Source organism: Tursiops truncatus, chromosome 17 (assembly GCF_011762595.2).
Source record: "Tursiops truncatus isolate mTurTru1 chromosome 17, mTurTru1.mat.Y, whole genome shotgun sequence".
Lineage (NCBI taxonomy): Eukaryota > Metazoa > Chordata > Mammalia > Artiodactyla > Delphinidae > Tursiops > Tursiops truncatus.
Window position 1 is genome coordinate 4585272 of NC_047050.1, and position 26711 is coordinate 4611982.

The 26711-nt window shown below is 47.3% G+C and overlaps 1 protein-coding gene across 6 annotated transcripts in view; it reads left to right on the forward strand.

The window, feature by feature from the left end:
- Positions 1-23873, forward strand: part of LYN (LYN proto-oncogene, Src family tyrosine kinase) — a 110674-nt gene extending 86801 nt beyond the window's left edge. For all 6 annotated transcript variants that reach the window (XM_019925320.3, XM_019925321.3, XM_033843124.2 and 3 more), the window contains exons 11-13: positions 11678-11831; positions 14465-14596; positions 22565-23873. In XM_019925320.3, the coding sequence (XP_019780879.1) occupies positions 11678-11831; positions 14465-14596; positions 22565-22767 (489 nt within the window). In that variant the 3' untranslated portion in view covers positions 22768-23873. The remainder of the gene's footprint in view (positions 1-11677; positions 11832-14464; positions 14597-22564) is intronic.
- Positions 23874-26711: the final 2838 nt, after the last annotated feature.

Below are 26711 nucleotides of genomic sequence, written 5' to 3' on the forward strand. Positions count from 1 at the left end.
CCGAGCAGAATTGCACGTTTGTGCCCAGTGACTTGTTCCTCAGCTGGAGGTGTGTGGGGCGTACCCAGTCAGGCCACATTCCTCCTCAGAGGCAGCACTGATCCAGCCATCACACATCCTTTCTCCTGCAAAAGACTGGACAGAAGTGCCAATGGCTTTCCTCTTGTTTCTCCATCCCCGGCATAAGTTGAGAACATTCTGCTTCCTTCTTCTCCTTCCAGGGTGATAAGCATGGTTCGTTAGCTGCACATCAGGGGTAGGTCATCTAAATAGTTATTTATTGGGCTGCACTGGGGGCTTTGTTGCGGCCCACAGATCTTTAGTTGCAGCATACGAACTCTTAGTTGCAGCATGCATGCGGGGTCTAGTTCCCTGACCAGGGATCATACCCGGGACCCCTTCATCAGGAGCACTTAGTCTTAGCCACTGGACCACCAGGGATATCCAGGGGTAGGTCATCTAGATGACAGTAGTAGCAGTGAAATGGATGCAGAAGAGGGGAGAATAAGCAAAGGAGATTTCTAATCTTAGTGTAGGTTCTTGACTGCCCTGTCCTGGGGGTACAGAGTGGGGAGTCCTCTCCCTGACTGGCGGGGGGCATCCCTTTAACAGCCTCAGGCAGCCGGTATCAGGGAGCCCCGTCAGCGGATGCAGAGTCTGGATCCAGCTTCTCCTAAGGGTGGCGGCAGCCACTCAGCAGAGGGGAAGCAGTGTGCCTGAGGCTGCATTCGGACACCTGTGGGCAGCCTCCCACCTACAGCTCCTCAGCTCTGAGAGAGCAGCCCTTCTGTCAGCTCACCGTGATGAACCAGGTCTGGATGTGGGTCTTCTTGTTATGAATAGTAGTGGTATTAATATTAGTCATAGTGATCGTTCATCTCCATCATGCACTGAGCAGCCTTGCATTCTCCTTTTCAGTCTCATCTGGACTCTACCAGGTTGATGCTATTCTTATCGCCACTTTGCAGAGTGGAAAACTTGAGATTTTGAGAAGAAACTTGCCCCCGTTTTGTATAAAATCCAAGATGACTCATTGTAAGTCGCTGATCCACAGTCACAAGTGTCCAACTGTCTTCTGAGGCATCACTGGTCTACTTCCTTCTAATCCCTACTTGTGTGTTCACATCAAGGCTGGGTTTATTTGAGGGTGGACTGAGGAGTGGCCCGGGGTGGAAGTGATGCGGCAGGAGGCCTTGACCACTGCCTAGTGTGGTTTGGTCCCCCAGGTGTGCATGGGCGTCCCCACGCAGGGTGCCCGAAGCGTTTCCTTGGTCGTCAGCACACTGCGCAGGGGCGGGTGATGGGCGTCGCCCGCTCTCCCTGTGGCCGGCAGCCTTTACCACCTCTGCTCCTGCTATCCTACAACTGGAAGCGCCCAGTTTTATTTTTCAATTGTGATAAAATACACATGCATTTCATCCATTTTTTAGTGCACGGTTCAGTGGCATGAAGGACATTCATGTTGTTGTGCGGTCATCACCACCAGCATCTCCAGAACCCTTCTCATCTTGCAGAACTGACACTGTGCACCCGTTAGGTCCCCGTCCTCCCTCCCACCAGCCCTTGGCAGCCACCATGCTACTGTCTGTCTCTGTGAATCTGATACTCCAAGTACCTCGTATGAGTGCAATCATACAGTATTTGCCCTTTTGCGACTGGTTTATTTCTCTTAGCATATTGTCCTTAAAGTCCATCGATGTTGTAGCCTGTGTTAGAATTCCATTCCTTTTTATGGCTGAATAATATGCCATTGCTTGCAGAGACCACATTTTGGTTTTTTTGTTCATCCATTGAGGGACACTTGAGTTGTTTCCACTTTCTGCTTTTGTGAATAATGCTCTTATGAACAGGGGTGTGCAAATATCTGTTAGATAGTGTACGGGTGTGTACTTTCGGTTGTTTGGGGTATGCACCCAGTGGTGGAATTGATGGGTCACATGGTAATCCGACGTTGAATTTTTTGAGAATCACTCATTCTGGTCTCCACAGTGGCTGCACCAGCAGTGCACGAGGGTGCTAATTTCTCCACTTCCTCAACAACACTGTTTATTTTCTGGTTTTTTGCTTTGTTTGTTTGTTTGTTTCTATAACAGCCATCCTAATGGATGTGAGCTGGTCCAATAAGTTTTTGCAAGAGAAAGTCTATGAGAATTAGTTGACAAATGGTTCTTCCTTTGCCGCTAATGAAGGTAAACCTCTTTCATGGAAACTTACTGGTTTAAATATGATTATTCAGTGCAGTTTTCTATGTGGAAATCATGTCTCCCCGAGACTCTGTGGGTCCTTGCATGCTTTTGGATTGATTGAATTTTGATCCGTCACGAAAACCTCACCAGCCCTAAGTTTGTACGTGTCAAGCTCTGCCCTCATCTTTCAGCTATGAAGGTATGACAGATTGCAGACTTTAACATGGCCACTTTTTAAATGATCTAGTTATTATTTCTCCTTTCTCTCCTTTTTCCTGATGTCAGCTTGCAAACATTCTACTGTTTGTAGCTCTTTTTATTTATTTATTTTTTTTGCAGTACACGGGCTTCTCACTGCTGTGGCCTCTCCTGTTGTGGAGCACAGGCTCCGGACGCGCAGGCTCAGCGGCCATGGCTCACGGGCCCAGCTGCTCCGCGGCATGTGGGATCTTCCCGGACCGGGGCACGAACCCGCGTCCCCCGCATCGGCAGGCGGACTCTCAACCACTGCGCCACCAGGGAAGCCCATGTTTGTAGCTCTTTTTAAAGGAAGAAGCTAGTATAGATAAATAGTTAAGAGCACAGGAGGTGGGACCAGCCAGATTTGGATTCAAATCCAAGTCTATCTAGGAAAAATTTTTACTTCTCCAAGACTCAGCTTTCTCATCTTTACTGTGAATATTGGCTACTTTCATAGGCTTGTTTTAGGGCTTATAAATGCCTGGCAAGATGCCTGGGCAGGGTAACAGCCAATACATGGTAGCTGTCATCATCATCATCGTCGTCACTGTCATCACCACCGTCACCACCACCATCGTCATCAAAGCAATAAGCTCCATTATTTCTTAGAAGTTTTGCTTTGAAAAGAGGAATAAAGAAGAATATTTAAATAACCCAACAAAGCTAACACATACTAGGAAATTCGACCTCCAAACATAGCAAGGAATGAGCTCTATGCCACCCCTTCCTCTATCCAAATTACGGATTAAAGAGTGTAGGGATCCAGCGTGGAGGATCAATGAATATTACTAGATAGAAAAGTACGTCTATAGAAACTACCAAGTACTGCAAAACAAAGCTATCATATTTGGAGTACCGAGGAGGTGTGTTCTTACTTTAAACTCCCTGGTTTTTTTTACATTTTATTTTTGTGTTGTAATTAAATGGTCTTTTTAGGTCCGTTTGGGATTGACCCCAGGGGTGATAGAGAGGACCTTTCAGAGAGGCTTGAGACCCCATCAGAGACACTGTAGGTTTAACCCATTTGTTTGCTTCCAACTTATTAATATTAGCATGATTATTATTTTGTAAGCTTCCTAAGGCTTTTGAAAGTAATTAATTATTTGAATTCTACTTTCCCCAAGTGTAGGAAGGAAATACGTAGCTAGAGAGTGAGGCAAACAGTGCCTCATGGAACACGTAGAACCACAAGAAAAACAAAATTCAGTCTTTCCTGCTTTCTGGCAGGTTTCTTGTTCAATCTCTCTCACTGCTTGTCTAAGTGACGAATGTTTTCCAACTGGCCAATTCTAAGACAGATTGGGTTTTCGGTTCCAGTTTCTCATTCAGGCTGGAATTTCCTGGGGCAGATTTTAGCTTTGCTTGAGAGATCACATCGAGTCCCTCAATTAGGTTCCTTTATGCCTTTATTCCCTCCGTCGTCTGACTCACATGTGGGTTCTTCTCATTAAAATTTTAAAAATCACTCACTAAGCAAGATAGCCTGTCACTTGCCCGTTTCTCAGAACAGCGGTAGGAATTCGGGTGAACACAGAACGCTAAAGCAGGACTCACACGGCAAGGTCATCCATGCAAACACTCCGTGGTGTGTCCAGAGCATCCTTCGTGGTCCTTGGTGACACCTGCGGGGTCCGTGCACTGAGCGCATGCATGGGAACAGACTTGTTGCTCAGAGCCTCAGCCCCGGATGGAGGGAGCCTGCTGGAGGCTGGGGCAGGCTGGGTGGAATGCCGGGCTCACAGCTTTAATTGGGCTTCTGGGAAAAACAGAAAAAGATGCGTGACCTCTGTGGCCATTGCTAGCAGGGAAAGCCACTTGCAAGGAGGATTATTTGAGCCCGCCTTGGTCTGTAAAACTTGATTGAGATTTCTTCTCCAGCATTGTATTCCACATAAAAGAAGTCTGTCTTGTATATACCCAACGGGCGTTGGTGTTAGGTATTTCCTGCCCCAAGCATCGCCATCCTGCAAGCCCCAGATGGTCCCTGGCAACTCCCTTCTCAGTAAATATATTTGATGACCAGAGAGGAGGGTCCTGGGTTGCCTTCCTCAGGGCAGTGCGGCAGGGGTGCGTGTAGATGTCTGCGGAGGCCGCTCCCAGGGTCTCATCTGGGGAACGGGAACGCAGACTTTCTACTTCAACGTGGATATTGGAGAGGGAATTTAAAGGAGTATGCTCACCTCGGATGCTTCTGGAAACTTTGTTCTGCTTAACGTTTCTGACCTCATACCCCAGGAAATATCCATCTGCAAAGCATTTTGCGTTCTGTCGCCACCCTGCCCATCACAGGTGTGTGCATATGTAAGTGTGCGTGTTGGGGGGTTGGGTAGAAAATGATAGGCAGAGGAAGCAGAAGGGTAATGCTTTATGGAATGCTGGGCTCTGAAAACTTCCCAGAAGTTTGTATGTATCTGCGTGGTGTGTATGCATGTGGGTGGGTGTCAAATCATGTGTGTGGATACTGACGTACTGAACAATAGACACACGCTGGCAACACTGCCATAGAGAGGGCGTGTCCGTGGAGATCCTGCGAGGTGCCCCACCAGCTGGGGATCTCAGATGCCGGGGACGGGTGCCGTGCACCCACCAACCGGTGAGGCTGGGTCTCTTCCCCTTGGAGGAGGCAGTGCCTGTGGGTCCCTGAGGGTGCGTCTGTGGGAAGGTTGGCGCATCGCCTTCACACCAGCAGTGGGAGAGGCAGAATCCCCAGTATTTGGGGTCAGTGTCCTCTGTGGTCACACGTGTGTTTCCAGCCCTTCAGGTCCCTGGCTGAGAAGCTGATTGGTGGGCGCCCGATGGTCATGCCTTTCCTTCTCACAGCACATTTGAAAGACTCCCTGGAGGATGGCCGTGAGGCTGGGGGGTGGCTTATTTCACACCTGACAAGATGAGGTTGGCCTCTAACTCAGAAAGCATCATTTTTTTTTAAAAAAATTATTAATTTATTTTTGGCTGCGTTGGGTCCTCGTTGCTGTGCGCAGGCTTTCTCTAGTTGCGGCGAGCGGGGGCTACTCTTGGCTGCGGTGTGCGGGCTTCTCATTGCGGTGGCTTCTCTTGTTGTGGAGCACGGGCTCTAGGCACGCGGGCTTCAGTAGTTGTGGCACATGGGCTCAGTAGTTGTGGCTCGCGGGCTCTAGAGCGCAGGCTCAGTAGTTGCGACGCACAGGCTTAGTTGCTCCGCGGCATGTGGGATCTTCCCGGACCAGGGCTCGAACCTGTGTCCCCTGCCTTGGCAGGAGGATTCTCAACCACTGCTCCACCGGGGAAGCCCAGGAAGCATCATTTTTAATATCTCCTCTGTGCCTAGAACTTTCACTGGGTACTAGATGCCTGGGATTTCACCAGAAGCCGCTGTGTTACTGGCTCAGGTTGGGATCCCAGTGGGTCACTCACTTACCTAGTAGTTCCTGTCTGTCCTCCCAGGACAGCAGTGCATGCGTGTACACGCACACATGCACACACACACACGCACGTAGAAACATCAAACAGAGAACATGTCACCATATGTTTCCACTGAAGGTACAAAAAGAGGAACTAGGAAATGTACGCCCGCCATGCTATTTGGGCTGAAGAGCTCAAGAAACGACAAGCACATGTAACCCTAAATCAGGTAGCTTTAAACCAGGAGTACAGACACTCCACTAAAGTTATCTCCTTGTATGATTATTCTCATTATAGGTAATAGGGCTGCTTTTCTACTTCAAATGCCCAGTAGCTTCACACACAGACCCTCTAATACAGAGTTGGAAATTAGCACATGGAGACGAGACATTTTTAGTTCTTCTTTAGTGCTGGCAGGTGGTTTAGAAAGTCAAGGTTTTCTCGTGTTTGTGCATCACTGAGCCTGATGCTGGCGTGAAGCTGGTGTGGCCCAAGAGGTAGAGAATCCCCTCAGATGATTTAAAGCTGAAAGATTCAATGCAGTTTCCTAAGCCCCCCAAGTAGCGGCCCGGCCCCAGAACCATGATGTGGAGAAAGCGCTTCCGGATTCCCTGCCTCTGAGCTGTAAGGCTGGAGTCCTTCTCCCTTAGTTACAAGAAAAACAAGCTCAGGACACACGTTCTGAGCTGCTGATGTGCGAGGACTAGCCCGCATCCCCGTTATCTGGCCCGTCACCCACCCAGCTTCAGCATGGCACCCGCCTCTCCCCACCTGGGCTTTTTCCTGCTGGCTCTGCCCATCTTTGCTCCTTCTTCTTCTTCAGCTGAGTTGTTGGGGAATTCCTTTCCCCAGCGTTAGGAGGACCACAGTCCATCCACTCGTGGTGTTGAGACCGAGATTTCATTCCAATCTGTCTAGAACTTTAAATCCTAAAATAGCTGGAGTTGAAAAGCATTGGAGCTACCACAGCTCTTCTCCAAGTTCGGGTGAGTACAGATCAGCCAGAGAGCTTGTTAAAATCCGGGTTCTGATCGAGTAAATCAGGGTCAGAATCAAGCTCCCAGAAGGCGATAAGGGACAAGGGCCGTTCTCCACCCAGACTGCAGGTCACAACACCTAGGGAGGCCTCACTCCTAGAGATGCGTGTTTAGGTGATTTAGGATGAGACCCGGGTTAAGGTAAGATGCCCGGTACACAGCCAGAGTTAAGAAATGCTGGTGTAAGGGTTTAAGCTTCATTTACCGGCTAAATGCACAGAAAGGAAATTGAAGTCACTTCCAAACCACTGCCCGAACCTGTGGTGTGACCCTAGGAAAGTAATTTCCTTTTAGCCCCATCAAATTCCCAAAGGGAAAGACGTTTATTGCTTTTTTTTTTTGCAATATATATATAGGGCTATTTGAATGAAAGAATGTTGTCCCGCTTAATTTTAGCCTGGTTATTTTCATTCTGACAGAGCCTTAACCTCATTCAAGCCCAGAATAGATCATCATCCCATCTTATTTCCCTCTTTTGAGTCATAGGGCAAAGTGGGCTTTACACCTTCTTTGCTCAGTTTAGCTTCTTCTAGACCAAGAAATCAAAATGGGGCAAGTTGCCCCCAAGGGAGTGAAAATTGGTTCTTGGCACATGGGAAAATCTTAGATATTATGATAGTTTGTGGCCCTCCAGAGCTCAGGCCTACCTGACAAAATCCTATTTCTTTGTATTTAATTTTTAATTTAATTAAAACTTTCTCCTTAGGAGATGATAATGGAAAAAGGTTGAGAAACCCTGTTCTAGACAAAGACAACCCAAACCAAGCTTGTATGTCCTTCCTGAGATGGGTATCCTGAGGTCTGCCTGGGGAAGGTTTGTGGTAGCTTTTCTGAGAGGTGAAATTTGGGCTTAACAACAATGAATTCCAGGAGGAAACTTCAAAAGCATTTTTCTCTCTTCTCAGTAAAATAATATTCTCTCGATGAAAAATTTGAGTTCCAGAAGCAGCTAGTTATGAGCTCTCTTGCTGATGGAACATTCTGGAATGTGATCTGGCGGTCAGACTCTCCTGGGTGTCAATCCTGGCTCTCTCCTTCCCTCCTGGCTCTCGTCAGGTTCCTGTACCTCTTTAAGCTTCATTTGCATGTGTACAATGGAAATAAAACTTACCAGATAGAGTTGTTGTTCAGATGAAACGTGAATTGGGTGTGATGAATGTAAAACAGTATCTGGTACATAAAAAGTGCTTCATTAGTGGTGGGAGAAGTAGTGGTTATTAATGTCTAACTATCCATCTATATATCTACCTACCTACCTATCAAGCAGCCACCTACCTGTTACCATCATCATCTAAGTGAAATATCTGTGGGCACAAAGCAATCTCCTGAATCAGACTGTGTCCTCACCAAACCGGAGCGACTCCACAGAACTCCTTCACAGATCAGCCTTTCTTTTTTATTTTTATTTTGCTGTGTTGGGTCTTCGTTTCTGTGCGAGGGCTTTCTCTAGTTGCGGCGAGCGGGGGCCACTCTCCATCGCGGTACGCGGGCCTCTCACTGTCGCGGCCTCTCTTGTTGCGGAGCACAGGCTTCAGACGCGCAGGCTCAGTAGTTGTGGCTCACGGGTCCAGTTGCTCCGCGGCACGTGGGATCCTCCCAGACCAGGGCTCGAACCCGTGTCCCCTGCATCGGCAGGCGGATTCTCAACCACTGCGCCACCAGGGAAACCCTCAGATCAGCCTTTCTGAGCTAATGGGATTAACGGATACACACTACAATATATAAAGCAGACAAAGAACAAGGACCGACTGTAGAGCACAAGGACTATACTCAGTATCTTGTAATAACCTGTGATGGAAAAGAACCTGAAAAAGAATACATATATACCTGTGTATAACTGAAGCACTTTGCTCTACACCTGAAACATTGTAAGTCAACCATAATTTAGTTAAAAAGAAAGTAGGAGGCGAGCGCTCCCCTCTCCCCGGGTCCCCGAGGATGGCTGAGCCCGGGGGGATGCATTTATGCAACAGCTCTTTCTGCAGTGCTGACAGCGGTTAGACTAAGTGGCCTGGAGAAGCAAGAACGTATTCGTGCAAGCGAAGTTGATCCTAGATCCCATTAGCCAAAGTGGCCTATGAGTTCTTCCTGCTGTTGCGAAATAGAGAAATAGAGTTGGATTTACTTTAGCCAAAGTAAATACAACAACCAAAAAAAAAAAAAGATTAAGGTTTTAAAAAGAAAGAAAGAAACCAAGAAAGAAAAATGCATATAGACCAGAGAAATAATACTTTTTATATAAGAAGAGAATTGTAGTCTTTTGTGACCTCAAAACCAGCCCTCTCCGAAAGCTTTTATTTTGCTCTCATATCTATTGTTTATTCCACTTGGCAAGCACTGTTGTTTAGAAACTTGGTCTTGGTGAACGCTATTATTATTGTTTGGAATACGAGCCCCTCAAAGCACTGTGACGTGGAAAAGAAAGCCAAGCTAAGCTGGGCTTGCCGCAAGTCTGTTATTATCTCAGAGAATCATGTTCAAAAATGCATTCGGGTCTGTGTAAATGCAGAACTCTGGTGAGTGTGATAAAAACCTTACCCACAAGTTCCCAGGACACTTTTATTTATTTATTTATTTTAATTAATTAATTTATTTATTTGTGGCTGCACTGGGTCTTCGTTGCGGTGCGCGGGCTTCCCATTGCGGTGGCTTCTCTTGTTGCGGAGCACGGGCTCTAGGCGCACGGGCTTCAGTAGTTGCGGCCCGTGGGCTCAGTAGTCGCGACACGTGGACGTGTTGGGATTGCAGCCAGCTTCCCGCTTCCTGGCCCAGTTTGTCTGGAATCATTGGGATGTTACATGCGGGCTCAAGAACAGGAGTGTGCCCTAAGGGGTTTACATTCCTGCGACGCCTAGGTGAGCAGGGGGCCCTGGGACCACACACACTGGAGGAGAAGGAGGGTCAGGGAAGGCCTCTCAGCAGAAGGGCCATCTCCCCTGAGACCTGCGGGATGAACTGCCCTGCGACAGGGGCTGCAGGAGCCAGGATCCTGGAGGGAGGCAGTGGTGGGAAGTAGAGGATAATGGACCAGTCACCAGGGCCTTGGGAGCAGCGCTAAGGGGTTCAGACGTTATCTGGAGGCTAGTTTTATGCAGGGAGTGACCTGGGTGGTCTTGCACAAAGGATTAAGGTATTCCTGTCGAGGGATGCTGTGTGAGGCTGGCCCAGCCATCCAGGCAGGGGCTGGACCCCAAGTCCACTCAGCAGGTGTCGCGTGGCCTGGGTCTTCTCCACTCTACCGGCCCGGCCTGCGTGCCACACACGTTATTCTTGGTCACAGTCAAGGTGTACGTTATCACATTGTCGTTTCTACTAAAGAAGATGCTCAGACCTCTTCAGTTCTTTCGGATTTATGATGTTACCTGTTCAAGACTCTTTGGGGCGAGTCCCAGGTGAGCCCCTGGGCTGCCAGGATTTTGGGACGGAGCTGCTGTATTCTGATTATTATATGGCAGATTTTCTGGCCATAGAAGTGGCAGCTGGTAAATTCCTGCAGCAGAGAGTGAACAGCATAGCATCCTGGTGATATTAAAGACCCAGCACGCTTACCAGAGAACTTTCTTCGGCTCTGAGAAGAGGGGAGTGACATGGCTGAAGCTTCCAGTAGATACACGTGAGAACAGAAAAGATGTAAGGTGTCTTCTCCCTGGTGGTGTTTGCTGTCTGGATGGCAGGACAGCAGTAAGCACCTTAAACAGCTTCAAAATAATGGCAAAGCTGTGGTCAGTAGGTGCCAATGGTTTTTGTACAAATTGACCATTGATGGTGGGTGTAGAGTGAAATTATCCAAGAGGAGTTCAGGGAAGGCCCTCTGGCCAGAAGGAAGCCTAGTGATTGGCCGAGAGGGGAAGCAAGGCGTTCCAGGCGGAGGTCAGGAGAAGCACCCCCCATAGTAAGGAGCTAAAAAGCTTTTGCTGAGCCACAGGGCCTGGCTGAAACAGCGGCGTTTGACTGAGCCAGGAGGATGCTGTTGAGGATGGGGTGTGGGAGTACTCAGGTCCTCCACGCTGAGCCACCTGGAATTCAAGGTAGAATCCGCAGAATACATTCATTCCTGTGTGACACAATCCTAATTAGTTTTCCCTCTAACTGCTCACCAGACACAGCTACTTGGTTCCTCCCTCCCTCCCTCCTTCCCTTCCTTCCTTCCTTCCTACCTTTCCTCCTTCCTTCTTGATTCTTATCTTTATAATTTGGTAATGTTTTCCTTAATAATCCTATTTTGATTCCTTAAAAACCCGATTTCCCAGCAAGCGAGGAGTAGCAGTTTCACCTCCCCTGCTTTATCATTTTATCCCTGCTTCGCTCCTGCTCTCAGCTTTATGTCTGGGTGACTCTGCTCATCCTGGAGGGACTGTGCGGAGAGAGCTTAGAGCCCGGGTCCTGTGGGCAGTCGACTGACCCGACAGCAAGGATGCTGCTGGCCAGGGACAGCCTGTTCTCGACGCCGCAATAATGTATTTGTGTCGGTACAGCACTTCCCTGGCTCTCTTTCCTCGTTTGAAAAACTGGGATACAAACATCTGTGTATCTACATGCAGGAATTTCGTAGGATCTGAAGAAAAGTCTCCACGCACTTAAAAAAGGATGAGACATGTAGCTATTTAAATAACCATGTTGAGAGTGATTACCATCGTTGGAGGTTTGGGGGCAGCTATTTTAGAAAGGACTCAAAATGGCGATTGTAATTTACCCACTGTTTTAAATTTTTGAATGATCGGAATATCGTACATGAAAGGATTTCAGGAACTCAGAAGTTTTCTGGTTTTCCTCCATATGTCCCTATATGGGCCTAAATGGAACATCTAAAGGAGAGCCTTCTTCTGTTTCCAGATCGCGGAGGGAATGGCGTACATTGAGAGGAAGAACTACATCCACAGGGACCTACGAGCCGCTAACGTCCTGGTCTCCGAGGCCCTCATGTGCAAAATCGCAGATTTTGGCCTTGCTCGAGTGATTGAGGATAACGAGTACACAGCCAGGGAAGGTACGTTCCCGGAACGACCCTTAGGTGTTTGGTTATTGTTTAATTTTATTTTGTTTTTGCCTGGTTTTTTTTTGTTTGTTTTTTTGCGGTACGCGGGTCTCTCACTGCTGTGGCCTCTCCCGTTAGCGGAGCACAAGCTCCGGACGCGCAGGCTCAGCGGCCATGCCTCGCGGGCCCAGCCGCTCCGCGGCACGTGGGATCTTCCCGGACCGGGGCACGAACCCGCCTCCCCTGCATCGGCAGGCGGACTCCCAACCACTGCGCCACCAGGGAAGCCCGTTTTTGCCTGTTTTTAACAAAGTAATTACAATAGGCATCATTAGAAAAAGAATTCATTTGGTACAATACTCAAAATGTACCATAGTTGCTGTTTGCGGTTTATTCTAGTAATTGTTTTGAAAAATTACTCTCTTGATTAGCTCTGCAAGGTACTTTTATAAAATTTACAAATGCTGTCGTTTGTATTTCGATTAAGCAAGGCAAAACAAAATGAGATTTGACAGGATCATGATTCTTTGTTCATATTACTTGTTAGAGCTTTTCACCAGAACAGTGAAGTATACTTTCCTTAACTATCGAGAAAATATTTGTAACAATAAGTCTATACTCTATATTCTGGCCTTTTAACTACAAATTAAAACATGGAAATTATCACACACACAAAAGTAAATATAACACTACAACAATACACTCCTTTATTTTCCCACCTTCCATATTATATATGTAAACCAAAAGACGCACAGAGTAAATCTTCGAGTTCCTGGCCTGTCATTCTGGGGCCAGCCCTGTCTGGGGCTGCACTGACCTTTCCTGTTGCAGATTCTTCTCTGTTGCTTATGATCTGAGGATTCTGATGGTCTCACTCGTGAAAGTTGAGTGGGTTTTTTTGCAGTGCTTTCTCTCTTCTGAAAGAGCCAAGCACTTTCTTCGACATTCCTAAGAATTGTTAAACAAGGATTATTTTAACTACATGTGTGTTATTTCTGGAAGGTACCCACAGAATTTATAGAGGTGACAGACAAATTGAAACTTGATTGATTTGATTTGTCTAGCATCTCCTGCATTCGTCATACTTACGGTAGTTCTCCTGCCTCAAGTTTGCATTCTCTTAGGTGGATTACAATTTATCCTTGGCCTTAATTATCTTCAGCAAAGTGGCAGGTCAAGGAAAATAGTCTGAGGAGAAGTAGCTAAAAGGTAGTGAGCATCTGCAGGGTGGCAGCGGCTATTCTAAGTGCTTTCCATACATCATCTCATTTATCTTTGCAATAACCCTATGTGATAAGTAGTATTATTGTTTCCACCTTATAGATGAGAACAAAGGAGAGGTTCAGAAGCTTCTGAGGACCCATAGTAAGTGCTAGAGCCAGGACTCAAACCCAGGAGATGTGGCCTCAAAGTGCATGAGTCAGAATTTATTACATCGGTTTTGTAGAATTTGACAAGCCTAGAGTCTCACAGAAATAACCGTTCTCGTGAGAAACAGGTGGCCTAATGCAGAGAGCTCGGGTCCTAGAACGAAACAGTAGGTCACCTCAGGGCAAAAGTCAGGATATTTACCCTCACTGGTATTTCCTCTGTGCCAAGCATGCAGACCCACCCACTTAACCCTGATGGCAACAGGGGAGGTTCTGCTGTTTACTTATTTCATGGATGGAAGTGCCGAGAAGGTTCCGGGGTCATACCTGGCTGGAAACAGCAGAACCGGGAGTCAAGCCCCCCCAAGGCCATGCTGGACCCCAGGCTCCACCCAGCCGCGCCCCACGCATAGGCCCCGCCCCTGGCCCCACCCCAACCACAGCCCCGCCCTTCCTGGCCCCGCCCTGTGCGCTAGGCCTGGACTTCACAGAAAAGTCTAAAGCAAAGACATAGTGAAGGCAAATGTATTTTAAAAATTCTATAGTAGTTGGTGGAAAGCCCTTGCCTTTCCAGGGTGCAGAAGTGCCCGAGTCCCCTGCTTCCCTTGAGGTGACCCTGCGAGTTCCCCGGGACCAGGCTTGCCTCCCAATGTGACCCGGCGGCTAAGTCGACCTGAGCCTCACCAGCTTCTCGTGAGAAACCTAGTTTCATCGTCATCTCACTCTGGGCAGATCATCAACCTACGCAGTTCCTAGAAGAGTAGTAATGTTTGGTCCTATCAAATGAAAGCTTGGAGTAGCATCTAAAATCCCCGTTGGTACAGGCTTCAAGAGATGTATCCACAAGAATATACACATCGAGATACGTATATTCCGTATAAACATGCTCTGGGTCATTAGAGAAAATGTGAACACGAAGGATACACGCTGTAGAAGGCTGATGTGTTGGGACAGGTGTACAGGCTAAGAATAGATGCCTTTCCATTCGGTGTCATGTTCTCATGTTTCAAGTGTGCTAGTTGTGATTTCGCTAAGACAATACACAAGAAACTTTGCTTCTTAAGAGGGGAATGCCCGCGAGGGAAACAGAGGGAGGCAAACATTCTTAGTATGACATTTTGTACCATCTCTATTTTCTACTGTGTGTATGTGTTAACCTGTTCAAAATCATTCATTAAAATTTTCCCCGCAAAGGAAAGTGTGAGGGTCACACGCCCATGACTCTTTTGTTTCAGCTCAGAGACCCAAGTAATACACCTGTGTCTTCTGCTCTAGGTGCTAAGTTCCCCATTAAGTGGACAGCTCCAGAAGCAATCAACTTCGGATGTTTCACTATTAAGTCTGACGTGTGGTCCTTTGGAATTCTCCTGTACGAAATCGTCACCTATGGGAAAATTCCCTACCCAGGTATCAGTTACTTACCTATTTCCATTCACTTGGTATATATGAGAAAAAAGCAAGTGTCACGAGTCATAAAAAGATAAACTTATATCCAAAAGTAAAGTAAGCCCACAGTGCTAGAACTTTATTTTGACTGTCGTTACTGGAAGGTGTCCTAAGATATGCTTAGAAACTTCTCTGCCCTCTTGCCTGATGGAGCGTATATTCTTTTGCTTTGCTAATCAGTTCCACACCTTGCTGTCTAGAATGTGCCTGGCACCATCACAGGTACTGCTGATAAGGATGCATTAGAGGGTTAGACACAGGTGCCCCTCCCAAGATAAGGCTTTTACAATTCTTTCTCGGTCAGTTTTGAAACAGAAGTTCACACAAGGGACTTTGGAGTCTCTGCCTCGTCAGGCAATAACCACCTCTGTGTGTGAGTGACAGATTCTTCAGATCTTTCACTTACTGGACGTGGGGACATCGTTCAGTATTTCCGGATTCCTAACCTCCTCGGAGCCAGATTCTCCCAGCTCTCCCTTTTTCCAGGATCCATGCTGGAATGTGCAAGAAGAGGGATTTTTCCCCAAGCTGTCACATTCTTGTTAATGTTTGGCTTTTAACAAAATGAATGGATACGGCCAATTTTAAATTAAATCTTTAATGTTTAAGTCATGCCCTCGTTCAAAAAATATCTGAGGGAGCCCAGGCACTCACGAGGTGCCCGGATGGAGCAGTCCCAGCTTTTGCCCTTGAGCGCTAATACCTGAGGAGGGAGAGACTGATAACAATCACTAATAATAATCACTGGTAATAGGGCCAGTGCGCAGGATGGGAGGGGCGCCATGGAGGGGGCACGGTGGTGTAGGGATCGGGGGGTGGGGCAGGGCTGCAGGTTCTAAACAGTGATCCCGGCAGCAGCAGGGAACTCGGGGACTTGACAGAAGGGCCTGGGTGGCCCACGGGGTCCCGATCAGGGGCTGGAGGCGCGGAGCTGGGCGGGAGCGGACGCGAGCCTCGGGCCACGCAGGGGCTTCGGGAGCTTTGGGACAGAGCAGTCACACGGCCTTTGCGCTCCTCGTCGCCCTCACTGCCCTTCGGGGTTGAGCCGTAGAGAAGCTGGGGCCCGGGGGGCCAGCCGGAGGGGAAGGCCTTCAGTGGTGCCTGTGCAGTGGGCTGACTGTACCGTGAAGCCCCTCTGGTGCCCGCATTTCATATTCTGACGGCCGCTCTGTTCTAGACACTGAAGTTCATGAACAGCACCCCTGCAAAATGGGGACAGTATTTCCTGATCAGCCCGGATATCTGACATTATATATCTATAACCTATAACCTATAGAGACAGATTTTATATATATATATATATGACATCTGATCAGGTGAACATACAGCCTCACACGTGTTGTGTGGTATGTTCTGCATGCTCCACAGTGATGCTAGACGAGGCCCTGAGGCTCTGAGACGGGGACTCTTGCCCAGAACTGCATCACGAGCTCCTGGCAGAGCCGCTGCGGAATCCCGGCCTTCTCAGCCTGACCTGCTGTGCTCAATGCCCACGATTAGAAAATGCTCGGGGTGAAAAACCATAAAAATTATAAAATAACCAGGAGAAAAGCAGTGAGGATCGCACACACACACACACACAAACCTGATAGGACTAACCAGAGAGCATCCGTTGGTCTATTCTGCAGTCTCTTGTCCTCTGATAGGACCAGGGATGTGTCATCCTTTCGGGAGTTCTGGGTTGATGAGGTTTCCCAGTCACAAGCGTTGTATGCTATGAGAGCCTCTAGCATTAGGACATGTGAACAGAGCGGACAGTCCTACTTACTTAATTATCAGAGGACTCGATCCATAGAGAGCATGGACACTGGTGAACATAGACAGTACATGCCAGTCCCATCACTGTTATAAAACTGCTTCCGACAGGCCCACTGACAATTAAGTTATCGGAGAATACTTTCTTTACCCGGAAAAGCGCTGGACATGTCTCTTTTTTGTGTGGTTTAGAAGCTATAGGCCTAGCTTTGCAAAATAAAAAGGCACTAAGAGAAAGAAAAGGGGAATAAAAACAGAAGAGAAATAAGAAAGTCTCCTATAAAATGAACAGAGGAAAAAAAAAGACTAAAAGGTGTAATATATCAAAATGTTACTATCCTTGAGCAATGAAATAACAGGTTACATTATTTTTTTCTTGATAAATTCCTGAAGCGGCTAACTTTTTACAAGTATGTTTTTATTAAATATTTTACTTCTTGTCTAAAAAATATATTTAAAAAATCAGGTAGTGCAAGAGGCTTCTGATGGGAACTTGCCCCCAGGGCCTCACCCTTGTCGGCTCCTGAGACGCACTGGCTTTCGGGAATCCTGGCGATTTATCCTAACATTTGCTGTTCATCGTTCTAAATATTATACGCAGACTGTTCTTTCCTAAGTCAAGATTTTCCTCCATTTTAGTTATTATTAAATAAGAATATGGTCACACGGTTCTAAGTCCAAGAGGTACAAAGAGGTGTAAGGTGACAGGTGCGTCTGTCTGCAGCCACGCAACCCCTGCTCCCAAGGCAGCCACTGTTCTCAATTTCTGGTGCATCCGTCAGAGACATCCCAGGAATATCAAGGCGTATATAACTAGAGCTGTACCAAGTACACAGAGTGACTGGATGCCCAAACGGATAGCAGCCACAGAAAACAGACCCTGGGAGTGTGAGAATAAAATGTACAATGTTGTTAGTAAACTTATCAAAACTCTGGTCGTCAAATACGAAGTAAGCGCTAGTGGAGCACGGGAGTGTCGTTTCCCATTTGCAGTCCTACTCGCTGAACAGACGCTTTGAACTGGCACAGCTGGCGCCGCGAACTTCTGTGCACATGGGGTGTAATGCAGAAAAGGGCTTTTCCGTCACCTGCTTTTTAGGAAAGGGCTTTGCACCTAGTCGTTGTATTGGGGGCAAATCTCAAAACTCCTTTGTCTTCGTTTACTGTTAGTCCATTTCAACCCTATTTTATTGTTATGCTTTTAAATGTGCAGCCCCTAGACCGAAAGCTCTTGCCGTGAAGCACTCTCCCCTCATGGGTGGGGACGCCGAATGAGTAAACAGATCACGATTGTTGCGTGCTCGACTTTGGAGATTGCCTCGTGAAAATTGGAGGCATCAAAGATAATATTCTTCTAGTTCGTACCTAGAAGATACACTTCGCTCCAAATAGGACTTCTTCTGGAGAGACTCGTGCCCTAAATATACTTAAACAGCTAAATAAGTCCAGTTACCAAATTTGTTTATGTTACGAACGCTAGTTCACCAAACGTCCTCACCTAGAATTTTAAGCACCTTCTTCCACTGACCTCAGCTTTCCGAGTGGCTGCCCTGAAGGCTGATGGCTTCTGTACTGTCTCCTCCCTAGGATCCCGTTTCCTCTATGGAAGCATTCGAGATCCTTCTTTGTCCCTGAGATTTATGGCCATGTACCTTGGTGTGACACTTCTGTCATTTTTATGTCAGCTCGGTACCTGTTTTGTTCTTTTGATTTGGAAACTTGTAGCCATAGATTTTGGGAAGTTTTCGTATATTGCTTCTTTGAAAATTCGCTCCTTGCCTCTTTCCAAATCACTCACTGGTAGGACAGTAGACCTTCTGGGGTGATCGTCAGAGCCCCCTGTCTACGCTTCTGTCCCTGTCATCCTGTCCTCTGTCCTCCTCTGAGGCTTACCTTCTCCCCCTTGCTTCGGTGAGACGTCTTGTGGAACAAGGGCCTCTGGACCACCGGGCTCACTGTCAGCATCCTCACCCGGCAGTATCTTCAGGTCTGTTCTCTGGGACTGTTTAGTTCCTTCTGAAGAGGATCTTCCAGGCCCTGCCGGTGGGAGCACCGCCTGGCCATCAGCGTTCCGGAGGTGCCCTGGGAGCGGACATCAGCGTCTTTCTTTGCTGTTGTTGTGGGTTTTCTTATTGTGGTAAAAGAAACACAGAATAACATTTACCATCGTAACCATTGTTAAGTGTGTGGTTTAGTGGCGTTAAGTACATCCACAGTGCTGTGCGACCATCACCACTGTTCATTTCCAGAACTTTTTCATCTTCCCAAACCGATACTGTGGTCCTTCGGGTCATTAGACACTAAGTCCCCATTCCGCCTCCCCCCCTCAGCCCCTGGTCACCTCTGTGCTACCTTCCGTCTCTAGGAATTGCACTGCTCTCGGCGCTCCTGTAAGTGGAATCGTACCGTATGTGTCCTTTTGTGCCGGGTTCGTTTCACTCAGCTTGGCGTCCTCAGGTGCAGCCCGGCTGTGGCCCGGGCCAGGTGCGCCTCACTCTCCTTGCTCCCAGTGTCCTCCACGCCCCCTGCACTCCGTCCACTGGGCCTGGAGCTTCTCTCCTTCCATCCCTCCGGCGTTATCCTGGGCACCTGCGAGGCGGATTCCAGGTCCAGGCCTGCCTGCAGCACCGACCTCAGCCCAGGAGCGCCCCGTCCCAAGACGTGGTGACCAGACATCCACTGCTGACTTCTCTCTGGCGGGCGCTCGGGTCACGTTCCTCCTCTGGGCTCAGACCACTTCTGCCTCTGGCTGACAGGTGTCTCCCGATTACATCAGAGACGCCGTTCTTCTCTTTCGTGTTCTCTTTTGGTTTGGGAATGAATTAAAGGGAAAAAGGGAGGTAGGGCAAAAAGATCCTTCACTATCTTAAAAGCAACACTCTAGTCATATTTGTATAGCAATTTTCTAAAGAAACTAGAGGGGACCTTTGTGGTTGGGGGTTTGTTTTGCTTCGCTCTTATAAAGAGAAAGGAGGTTTGAAAAAGACGAAGCTTTCGGAAGCATCGTGTCTTTTCTGGCTGCTTCTTGCCAGGTATATCTATAGCATCTTAAGCTATATGTGAACCAGAATCAGGAAACTCGTCGTGCTGCAAATGCTTCGTCACAAGCAGCGCTCAGAAAAAAATAATTTGCCACTGGGTGGGAGCCTGCGGTCCCGGGCCAGCTGTACTTCCTTGGCTCACACATACAGATTCGCTCTGTCGTTAAAGATCGTCCTGGTTCCTGGAGTGCCCGGGCTTCTGTCTCCTGTAGCCAACCCCCGTCCCTTTTCTCATCTCTGCTCTACTGCGTTCTTCTCCCTCCCTTGCTCCCTCACCAACGTTTAGTCTCTGCCAATTCCTACCGACTCCAGATGTCACCTCCTGCCCACCCCCCAGCTCCGCCTCCTGAGCTGGCTTCCCCACCGGGCTGTGTGCCATTTGAGGACAGGACTCTGTCTTAGTCATCTTTGTACCTCTCAGAGCTTAGTGCCAGCTCATAACCCGTAGGAAGTACTCACTACACGCTTGTCGAAAGGAGGGAGGATGGAATATGCAGTTGCTTGCCTTTAAAGATCACCAGCCAGTGGGTGTTTGCCTTCTTCAACCTAACAACAGACCGGCACCGGGTTTAATCTTAGGGTTCGGTCAAGGTCTCTCTCCTCTCTTTCTTTCTTCCATCAGACTTGTCCGTTGATAGCCGTATTTTGTTGGTAGATTTACTTGTACATGAAAAGACAGACTTCAGATTTCCTTCTTTTTATTCCTCTTATCAAGTCAGATTCCCCAGGCAGGCTGGAGCATGCCTGGCCTTCCTCTGCATCATTGAGAGAGTTCTTCGGAGTTAGGAGAACATATAAGAACAAGGAAGAAAAAAATCTGCAGTGCAGCAGCGTGGGCCCTAGAAAGGTTTATTTATCTTCTGTGGGCACGTTCTGACCTTTTATGCAACTGGGGCTTCTCCAGGAAGGAGGTGAAAGAGGTATTCCTACCCAGCCTTGCAGGTCCAGCGGCTGTTTCCTTTATCCTGGATATTAATCCAGGAGGATATTAATCCTCCTGCCAGGACCCCAGAACTTTCCCCAACGCCCATGTAGAAGTAAACACGGATATTTCTTCAGAAATTTATCCAAGTGAGCTTGGCTAGTTACAGAAGCCAGAGCAATGCTGAAGCCACATAATTTATGGAGACCAGGAGCCCAATTAAAGAAAGCGATGCAAATCAGCCCCTTGGCTTCAAGCAATGAGAAGCAAATGAAGTGTTCCAGTTAGAACATTCCCGTTACACAAATATTTGAAGATGATGTTGCAGAAGTAGACTTGAGCAAAATTAATTCACCATGTAAACAACTTTCAAGAGATCTTAACAGTTATAAGGTTGGCTTGGATCTTCCCATTTCACAAACAAGGGCTCTTCCAAGACAGAAATAGTCGTGTCTTTTTTCAGGGCTTTAAATCCAGGCAGGGCCCTTCAGTCACTGTGTCCTTAGAAGAAGAAAGGTTAGTTAAGGGCAAAGGAGTTCAGAGGTCACTGATTATGACCCACAGTAAGAAATAGACAGAAACCCGTTCCATATATAAAACAAAAGTTTCACAAGACCACACTGACCTTTGCCATGTACAGCGCACTCTGATCTTTTCTAGTTTACTCTATTATATTGGTAATTTATATTTTTAAATACTGGTAGCTCCCCCAAAATCAATTTATTGATCCCAAATGGGTGGTGACGCACAATTTGAAAAACACGGATTTGAGAATAAATTCAAAAGAAGGTTCTGTTTCCAGTCAAGTCAAAGATGTTTCCCCTAAACTGTCTAGTTACCTTTTAGGATCTTTCCAGTGACCACTAGTGGTAAAATCTATGGCTATGGAAAGGAGATAACTATGGAAAGGGAATGGTTGGGGTGAATGGAGCTCCCCGTGTGCCAGATATTATATGCATTCTACGCGTGAAAATATTCCACATGAGGTACAGCTCCTCACTAGAGGAGCCCATGTCCCTACAGAATAAGGTAGCCACAAAATAGGCCAAACACCCAGCTGTGGATAAGTCCTGCTAGAACTGCCAAAGGAGCATGTCTCGATATCCCACTTTAGCACTGGAGGAAAATGTTATTAAAATGACCTTTTCTTCCTTAAAGCCATTCTCAGTATCAAAGATGGACAGTTCAGCATCTGAACTGCCCTGAGACATGTGACCACAGTAGAAGCCATCCTCCGTGGTCAGCTCTCTCGCAGAGCCCCGTAGGAAGAGCGGGCAGCCTGCTTCCCCCGCCAGCTGTTGAGATGTGCTCTTTCCCACAGCCTGGCGGACTCTGCCTCTTACTGTACTGAAGGCCGGGACCATTTGAGGAGTGGGGATTAAACAATTGGTCCGGCTGACTTAAGGATCCTGACTTCTTTAAGTACACTTACGATGACAAGCTAATTTTGAAAAAGTATTGGTAGGAGATACTGTACGGGAAAATGATCTTTTTGGTATTACAGGTAGAAGCTGGAAAAAAAATACTACAAAAGAAAGTGAGATTAAGTGTTAGGATTGGGCTGTTCATTCACAAGGTCTGTCAAGTCCAGTGTCCTTTGTCATTAGAACTCACTTTGTCTTCCGTTTACCACGGTTGCCTGTTTTCACTTTGGCAACTGAATGGTGCCTTGATCGCCTTCGTACTAACATTTATTTCATCGCTTACAGAAATTTCCTTAGCCTCTGTACCAGTTTTCAGAGCTGCCAGCACAAAATACCACAAACTGAGTGGCTCAAATGACAGAAATTTATTTTCTCCTGGTTCTGGAGGCCGCAAGTCCAAGATCAAGGTGTCGGCAGGCTTGCTTTCTCTCGAGGCTTGTCCTTGGCTTGAGACGGCCGTCTTCTCCACGTGTCTCCCCCGACCTTTCCTAATCTCCTCTTCTTACAAGGACACCAGTCGGAGGCAGTTAGGGACCACCCTAAAGGGTTCATTTTGACTTGATCACCCGTTTAAAGGCCTTAGCTCTAAATGCAGTCACATTCTGAGGTCCTGGGGGGCTAGGAGTGCAACCTAGGGGTTTGCAGGGGAGGGCATGGTGGGAACACAGCTCAGCCCGCGGCAGCCTCCGAAGCTTTGCTTCAACCACAGAGGCAGGAGGTGGGGACCACTGCAGCGCGCGAGCCTGGGTCAGGCTTCTAAATGGTACCTGTGGTTTCTCGGCCTCAGGGAGAACGAACGCCGACGTGATGACCGCCCTGTCACAGGGCTACCGGATGCCCCGCATGGAGAACTGCCCGGACGAGCTCTACGACATCATGAAAATGTGCTGGAAAGAAAAGGCCGAGGAGAGGCCCACGTTCGACTACCTGCAGAGCGTCCTGGACGACTTCTACACGGCCACGGAGGGCCAGTACCAGCAGCAGCCTTAGGGCGCAGGGGACTCAGGCCACTCACGGGACGGCTGCCTCCTTAGGAAGGAAAACGTAACAATCCCTGCTCACTAGTTATTTCCTGGGCTGGGGTCACCGGCCACCCCTGCTTCCCACACACAAGGCTAACACTCAGGAAGAACACCCCCCATGGGAAAGGATTCTGCTCGCAAGGGCCACTGCCCACCAGTGCGTGGCCTGGCCTGCTCCCCGTGGGCAGTCCGGCCTCGCTAGACCAACCTCTGGACACGGGCTTCTGAGAAGACAACACCTGTCCCACCAAAAGTGCACCCATGTCGGCCTCATGTTTACAAGGGGGTGTGTGACTCAGAGGTTCAGAGGCCATTTCAGTAAATCCCAGACAGGAGCACAGCTAAACTCATTTATGAAAGTAAAATAACATATGCCTTTCATGACGCTTCTTTGTATTTTCTCTAGGCTTTAGCTTCTCTGTTTAAAAAAAACAAATTTACTAATCCAACCTGTTAGATTTTGCAGGTGAAGTCAGAAGCTTCAGTGTCGTTCCCAGATTTCAGTGATCTCCCACCCCCTGCAATCTGAAACTGTTCAGTGTTTCCTTCGGTGGAGGCCGCTTAGAACCCCAGCTGGGAAAAGGGGGTCTCTTTCCTTGAAAGTGTCACCTGCAAACAGACAGGGCAGCCGTGTTAAGCGACATGGACCGCCCCCCGCAGCAGCCGGGGTTTGCCCAGACCACCCTGGAAAGGCGCCTTAGAAACTGCTCTGCCAGAAGAAGGAATACTTTTTAACGGTCCAGCTTTTCAAATCCACAATTTCCTGTATCCAGACTTTTTTGGACAATGTAGTTTGGAAGAACAATAAGATTCTGATCTCTGCAGAAACTTCTAGGGCCTTACAAAACATCAGAATTTTCTTTATTGCTTCAAGTGATTTTGAATATTGTTTTAATGATCAAGTATTCATTTTAGTCAAACTCTAGAAAGTAACAATGCCATATTTGGGGGCTATTTCTGTGATTCAGCAATCTTTTCTAAATTGTGTAAGGTCTGTGTGAGACTATTTATATGAAGATATGATGGAAAATAAATGAGTCAGGAGGCTCCACTGAGCCACTGGAGCAAGAGAGACGAGAGGTTTTGTTTATTCAGTTTTTCTACTGTAAAAGCTTTGAATGGAAAATGCTATATCACATCACATTTCACTTATGCTGTTGTGTATATACCTAACATTTCAATTTTTAATTTTATTTTAATACACCTGGCCCAGTAACGCGAAGCTTTTCACTGGTGTTTAACATTTCCTACTGTCATCAATATAAAAATGAGTACCAGGTGGTGGGGGTGGGATGAGAGGTGATTCCATTAGATACATCCTTTAAAAAATTGTATACAAGTTCTACCTCCATCTTTTGAGTGTTTTCAGATTGGAGAACGGAGGAGTTGCTGGGCTGGACAGCTGATTATCCCTTTATGGGGGCCCAACAGGATTTGTTTTCAAACAGGCTTAGCAAGCACCATTACAATTTCACTTTGTTTGTGTTGCCTAGATGTTGGGTGCCTGGGGAAAGGGATGGAATATTTTGCTTTCCCTAAATTTTAACTTCTTTTCCCGTGTGATCTTTTTTTAAAAAAAAAACAAAAACAAAAACAAAACGGTCCTTTCTAAAACAGTCTAAAATTCTCAATTCACAAGAGCCATCTCCACACAGGTGAACTATTATCATCTAATGCCTGCATAGCTGGTCACCTGATTCGCCACGGCGCATCTTCTACAAACACCCACCTGTTCACGCTTTAGTTCAGAATCACACACGTGACCCAGCATGGAGAGAAAGTGTAAGGAATCCCTAAAGCAAAAAGAAGTCTCTAAGAAATTACTAAATTCATCTTCACCGTGTTTTTCTCCTCACAATTCTGCTTCCTTTGGCCATTTTACTTTCCACTGTCCCCCTCGGTCAAGTCTGTGCTCCTTTGCTTCCAGCATCTCCTCCGTCGCCTCGTGCCTCCTGGCTTACTCTCGGCCTGTGCCCATACACAGGGTGCTCGGTGGACAGCACGCACCGTTAGGGTTCCTGGCAGGCAGAATCAGGGGCTGGGTAGGTGTTTGTTTAATCTCGGTGTGCAGAGGCGTGCAGGCTGGCTTACATCTTCACGTCCCAGGTCACTGAGAACTTGAAAACCGGAATCCTCCCCCCGCCACCCCTAGACACTGACTCTGTTGTTCTGCCCTGGGGGAGTGGGCAGGGGATGTGTCAGTGTACTTGAAAAGCTTCCCAGTGAATTTAAGGTTAGTATAATGCATGCCCAGGCTTGAGAGCCACCCCCCAGCTTTGACCCATATTGCAAAGTGATCTGCTCAAAAGAACCTTCTCTTTCCCCAGATAGTTCGGTTTCCCTGAGGACGATGTAGTCAAAAAGGAGGAAGAAGGAGGAGGAAACATGCCTTTTTCCTTCCTTAGGTACGGGAAGCTCACAGAACCTAAAGTAAAGCTCAGAGGCCTGACGACACGTGTCCCAAGGAGGAGGGGACACTTGGTACTTCTGTAGCCCCTCCAAGAAGGCCTCCCGAGGTGCTGTCAGAATCCCACTGGGAAAGCATGTCCAGGCCTTCTTTTAGGGGACACGCTACATACACCACAGATGCCTTGACTCCTGTCCCAAGAGTGTAGAAGGGGGTCAGTTAAAGGAGGAGCCGTATTTACTTGCTAACACAGTGGGATAGATCAAGGGCACTGAAACACAAGTATAAGCTCATTTCTCATTTTGCCTGTGGTGAAGGCTTTCCCTTTGCTCAAACAAACTACATCCTGGGCAGTAGCTGCTGAAAGGTACTCAGTAGCAAAACACCAGCATCTGACAGGCTTCACTGAATTAAAACAATTGCTCAGCCCCCCACCCTTATGATTTTAACTGCCACATTCCACATCCAAGCTTCCTGCGTTCTCTGCCCAGAGCATCTCTCAGATGAGCTCACACCACCCACCTTTCCTCTCTGTATCTTCATTTCTACTTCTGCTGGTTGAATGAGACTTCAGTTCTCTATCTCTACACTTTGACTACCTGATGAACTGAGGACACCTGGCCATTCTTCCTGATGGGAATGATGACTATAAATACACAAAGATACCCATACACCCACCACTCTCTCCTTGTTCTCTTCTGTGCTTTGGCTCCTAAAAAAGTTACCTTGAACTCACACAATCACTCCTGAAGTTCTGAATGGTACTGTCACTATTGCATGGCTGAGAAATCAGAGGCATTCAGGGCCACAAAAGGAATAGATTGGCTTCTCTTCATGTTTTCTTGCAAAATAAAACAAGTGAAATACCTTTACCGTGGAATAATCCTGACTCAGTTGGATAATCTAAGTGGGCAAAGGAATTACTTTAAAAATGCCCCACTGGAGTCCACACAGATGTGAGAGGAAACTTCTTCTAAAAATTTTAATTTGGGGAGAAAAGTCACGCAATAATTTAACTCACCATTCACACTTTTTAAAAAGACAACTTAACAGAGACTACGCTTTTGAATAAGATGCTTTGATAACATTTGTGCTCCATTTCATATCATGAAACTGTTTTAAACTGATAAAATTTTATCCCAGAAAGTTCTAGTATGACAAATGTGTAGGAGGAAAGCCTTCCAATTTAATTTCCTGTGTTCTTAAGAATCTAAATTCTTTGAGTAGGAGCAAGTGCCAAAAATGTCCCAAGGCTCCCGAGATGGTCACCGAGTGATAGTGAATATTTCCCTTAAATCTGGAAATGATGGGGGCAGTCTTGGTGGCTTCCATCTCTAGGCTGTTGGAGAGATTTGTCAGATATCATCTGGATTGGCCAATGTGCAATGTCAATACAGAACTTCTAGAACCAAAGGTGGCTCTATTTACGGCACCAAAAGTCACTACCGTGCCACAAAGCAAGAAAACAATCTGTGAATTTTTTTAAATTACACTTATGCTGGGGC